This window comes from Colletotrichum phormii (assembly GCF_030913505.1).
Source record: "Colletotrichum phormii strain CBS 102054 chromosome Unknown BDP81scaffold_36, whole genome shotgun sequence".
Lineage (NCBI taxonomy): Eukaryota > Fungi > Ascomycota > Sordariomycetes > Glomerellales > Glomerellaceae > Colletotrichum > Colletotrichum phormii.
In genome coordinates, this window is record NW_026851478.1 from 26,089 (window position 1) to 30,593 (window position 4,505).

Here is a 4,505-nt window from a genome sequence, read left to right on the forward strand (position 1 = left end):
GCCTAGTGTTCGGAGGAAACGGAGTCAGTGGGAAATGGTCTGTAGTGACGATGAATCTTTGCAACCACGTCGCAAAAGGTAGTTAGGTAATAGGCCTTTCGAGGGGTTATATAGTCCCTATTTGAGATTTACAAACTGGGGTATAAGTAGGCTGTAATACGTACTTTTAGAAATCTCAAATCCGAGCTTAGGTTAGAGAAGAGGGCAGGAATAGCCATGTTAGTGCATTCACCCTCACCGCCTTTATGGGGAGGTATTGTTCCTTTGAGCTAATCAAAAGGTCGAACAGCGACGCCGGTGTAAGGTCGACGCCGGTGTATCAATTTGCGACGCCGGTATATCAATTCCCTTATCTTAACGGCGCAGTTTTCTGTCTCACTCGCTTATCATTCACGTTAGTCTAAGTTATTAAAATTTATTATTCACTTGATAGTACCTACTTAAACAGGCTAGCTTCCTTTATTTAATTATATATTAATCTCCTATTCATTATAACTCACTTTCTTCTACACTCATAGCTTCGGATTGCATCATTGAAGCGGCCATTACCGTCAGCTAAATTATCATCATCCTGGTTACGATATGACTCGCCGCGACATTCGCGCTCCCTATATATAAAGAATACTTTTCTTAGCTCAGAAACGTTTTGAACAGTAGTGCTCTATCTAACTAGGGTTAGACTTACCGATACCAAATGCAATTATCCCTGTTCCTATCATTGTTGCGAATAGAACTGATGCGGTCGACGAAATCCGCCGGGACATTATCTACCCAGGTCTTATGTGTGAGTAAGATGCGAGCGGATGACTAGGCATAGGGCTAGGCGCCCAATCCAATGGAAATACTGACAGCAGGATCCAGTCTGTATGACATCTGTTCGGCAGCGGCCTCTGAATCGGGTGTCGTCACACATAAAGACGGTAGCTTCAGCGCGAGCAAAGACTGCTAGGGATGAAGCATCGTCAACAGGAACAGCGGTTACCATTGCAGCAAATGCCCCTAGGCAGGATAGAGTCAATGTGATGGAAACCATTATGATCAAAGTGTTTGTAGGGTTAGATATGGTGCGTATATAAAAGGATACAAAGCTCCTGAACAGTTTGCGTGAGGGATGGGGTATAAATACTGGCCCGATAGGTCTAAGACCACCAGCCCTACTTTCTTTCTCTCGACCGTCTGAAACAAAGGCTATACGATATCAGTTAGGTTTCCTTGTTCCATGAACCCCACTATGATTGGTTTTCTTGACGCTAGTAGTTAAATTGGTATATCCCCGGTATACTGGTTTCATCATTTCATCGCCATTCCTAGATCAGATTGAACTATTATACTGAGTGTATCCCGGGCTGCGGAACGCCACGATATGCTTATCACGGCATAAGACAAACGATGAGCAGACGATATCTTGAAAGAGCGAGGTTTCCGCAAATTCAACTTCTCATCATTCAGTGTGCGATTGGAAAGACCCTTCAAACTCTGTGCTGCTTTTCTAATTAAGACGGCATCTTTCACACACGTGCAGCACAGATCTTGCCCTCCATAGCAGATCTGGGCAAACACATCTGAAGTAGTATGCAAGACCGGGTACCTCTTCACTTTCGAGGGGCTTTTTGGATGAAAGGTCTAGATGAAATTGAGTTCCTAAACCCACCTCTGATGCACTTACTCTAGATCAACTTTTTGAGACCCAGGCAAGCCAAGCTTGTGACATCGATATCTTTGGCGTGCGCTCGGCCTCGAAATCAAACGAAAGTGGTTTGAAGTCGCGCCTCATCAAAGCAGATGGGTGGTCATCTGAGCTGAAGCTTCGTCTCTTGAACCTAAGACGCGATGCCGTCACTGTTGTGCCACATGAGCACGTGCTCGGCAGCGCTTCAGCGGTCGTCTTTCGATTCAAGTCACTCACTTTGTCCAGCCTCACTATTGTTATTCCATATAGAGTTTATTTCACAGACATCGGTATCGAGCGTAGTTGGTCAGCTTCGTTTGGCTTTCGACATTAAGTTCGGAGTCTTGTCATCGGACGACAACATGGCCAAAGCTCCAGGCTGACGCTTGCCCCTCGGGCCAAGCCGTCTATTACATCTCGCAGTCGACCTTTTAGTGGCTGTGACATTCCACAGACACGGAAACTCGTAGTGTTACGGGGCAGTCTCTATGAAGTTCCCTTACTTCGTTATTGGATTCTCGTCCATTCTTGCTAGTGTTACACTCATGGATCACAGAACATATCATAACAAACCGAGAAAGTTCCTGCTACCCTGAAGCCTCTCCTGCCTGTATTTCTACCTCGGCATACTCGTTTGCAACAGCGTGTCGTCTGTCCATAACTTGAAAGTTCACCATGATACCTATGATCCAAGTCATGATCCCAACGTACAATTTCTCTGCCATGATTCTTCTAGTGACTTGATGCGAAATACTTTAGATCTCCTAGCCCTCCGCCTTCCAAATCGTGTGTTGCACGTATGTAAATTAGGGGCAGACTGGATGTCAAGCTATAACCAAGTCAGAAACCTTGTCGTTGAAGATTCATTTCGACAAATGACACAGCCGCTCACTAGATGTGTTTCTTTTCAATGAAGTTGTCCTTCGTTTCCAGCCCTTCATCTCCTCCACTGCAAGAGAAGACCTCGGAAAGGTGTGGCGAAAGTGCTCTGACAGTAGAAGCACGCGCCAATCCTCCGTCAAATAACACATCGATTTATGTCGATGAGCTTCTCAGTTTGGAGGTCAAGAGCTGAGGCAACCGGAGAGGATAATGGGCAGACCCCGGCGTTTGATATGACGGCGATTGGGCCAGAGCTGACACTGTAGTCTAGCAAGTGAAAGCCGTACCCTGTAATGTTGGATGTTTATAGAATAACAACTAGTCTTAGTTAGTCTAGTTTCGATTTACCAAATGTAAATACCTACCCTCAAGTTTGGACTCACTATTTGGCACAAGCGGTTTCGGATACCGATCGTCAATTATCCAGATAGGATAAGGACGCTAGTAATCTGCCTTGCTAAATGTGCTAGAATGGGTTCAGATAAGATGATAAACCCTGAACTACTCGCCCAAGTAGCTACGCCGTTGGTCTGCAAACAATGTTTGCAGTCTAGTCCTTACGTTCTCTGAACCGTGAGTTTCAGTTCCCACATCGTAACCACTCCTCAACGAATACTAAGCATCTTGGTTCATGGGTACAATCAGGAGGCGAGTCCGCTTTACTCTTGCGGGCGACAATAGGAGCCTCGTCCCCTTTCCAGTCTTCCCAGCCCTTCCAGCCTTTCCTTCCTTGCCAGGTTCTCTAGCCTTTCTGGTCTTTCCAGCCTTTCGCTCTTCGCCTGCCTGTTTGGCCCCCGATATACGTAAGCTGACTTTTGATTAGCTTCTCGATTTGAATAAAGATAAACGTTAATACGCGTATACTCACACTAGCCCGGCATGGTCTCCTTGCATGATTCTCGGCGTTCGACTCGATAACCAAATGCAGGGGGTTGATATAGTTAGCCTGTCCATACAGGTGGCTTGCTTTTAACCCCTGGAATAGACGACGTCTGGCCTTTTTCGAATGAAAATTAACAATGGCTAATCGGTGGCTCTACTATCCCATCGAGTGCCACTTGACCCCATTTTCGCCAAGGGCGGGGTAGAGCCAATAAGGGGTTGTGAATCTATTGAGTTAACCAATAGGGGCATAGTACCTCAATTTCCTATATAATTTTGGTGTGCCAGAGGTTCCAGCACTCTCCATCAATACACAACGGTACATTGCAATCTAAGCAGCCCTTCCGTGTTTTCTTTCTTTTCTTAATGAGGTTATTCCCAGATATCTCACTTAGGGTCTGGCGGGCCCTTAATGCCCTCAGATTACTACAATAAGAGCAAGGCGAATTAACCTTCCTCGACCCCTTCCTATGCTGTTCCCATGGAATAGAGGTATTCCTTCTATCTGCAGCCCGTCTAGGCCGTGACCTCTGCCGTCCTTGTGCTAATGGTCCGAACTGCTGGATAAGCTGGGCTGCAAGCAGCTGCCGCCAGCGGTAGTGGGTTTTTACCTTCTGCCACCTAGGGCTGCCCGAGAGCTGCAGTAAGAAGCTATTCACAAATACCACTTCCAGCAGGATATTACAGGCAATTGACTGCCAGCCCCCTCGACGTTCTGGAAGACAGTTGATAGAAATAGTACAAGGGCATTATCCTTCCAGGTAAACTGGTTAACCTATTTACTAGTTAGCTAGGTAGGTAGGCTGGCTGGGCTTGGCTAGGCTGCTAGCTTACCTCCCCATCTAAAGTAGGGATACAGTGTACTTCAACCCAGGGGATATCTCCTCCCTCAGTCTCTTTCTCTTTAACTAAGGTCTTATATATCCCACAATCCTTTCGGCAAGTACCAGAAGCTCCAACCTGTTGGTTCCGTAAGGTATGAAAGAGACGTATAGAAGCAAAGAGGTTGTCAAGAAATACGTGGTAGGTTGCAGCTGGAAGTAGGGAAATAAGAGTAGTTACTACCTGCTGT

At 46.2% G+C, this 4,505-nt stretch overlaps 1 protein-coding gene across 1 annotated transcript; it reads right to left on the reverse strand.

Annotated features, from left to right (window-relative positions):
* Positions 1 to 496: 496 nt before the first annotated feature.
* On the reverse strand, positions 497 to 1,033 carry BDP81DRAFT_334403 (uncharacterized protein; the record flags this gene model as incomplete). The annotated part of the gene is made up of 3 exons (XM_060585760.1): positions 497 to 608; positions 686 to 767; positions 850 to 1,033. 3 exons carry the CDS (start codon positions 1,031 to 1,033, stop codon positions 497 to 499), a joined length of 378 nt encoding a protein of 125 aa, XP_060438326.1.
* Between the last annotated feature and the right edge of the window lie 3,472 nt (positions 1,034 to 4,505).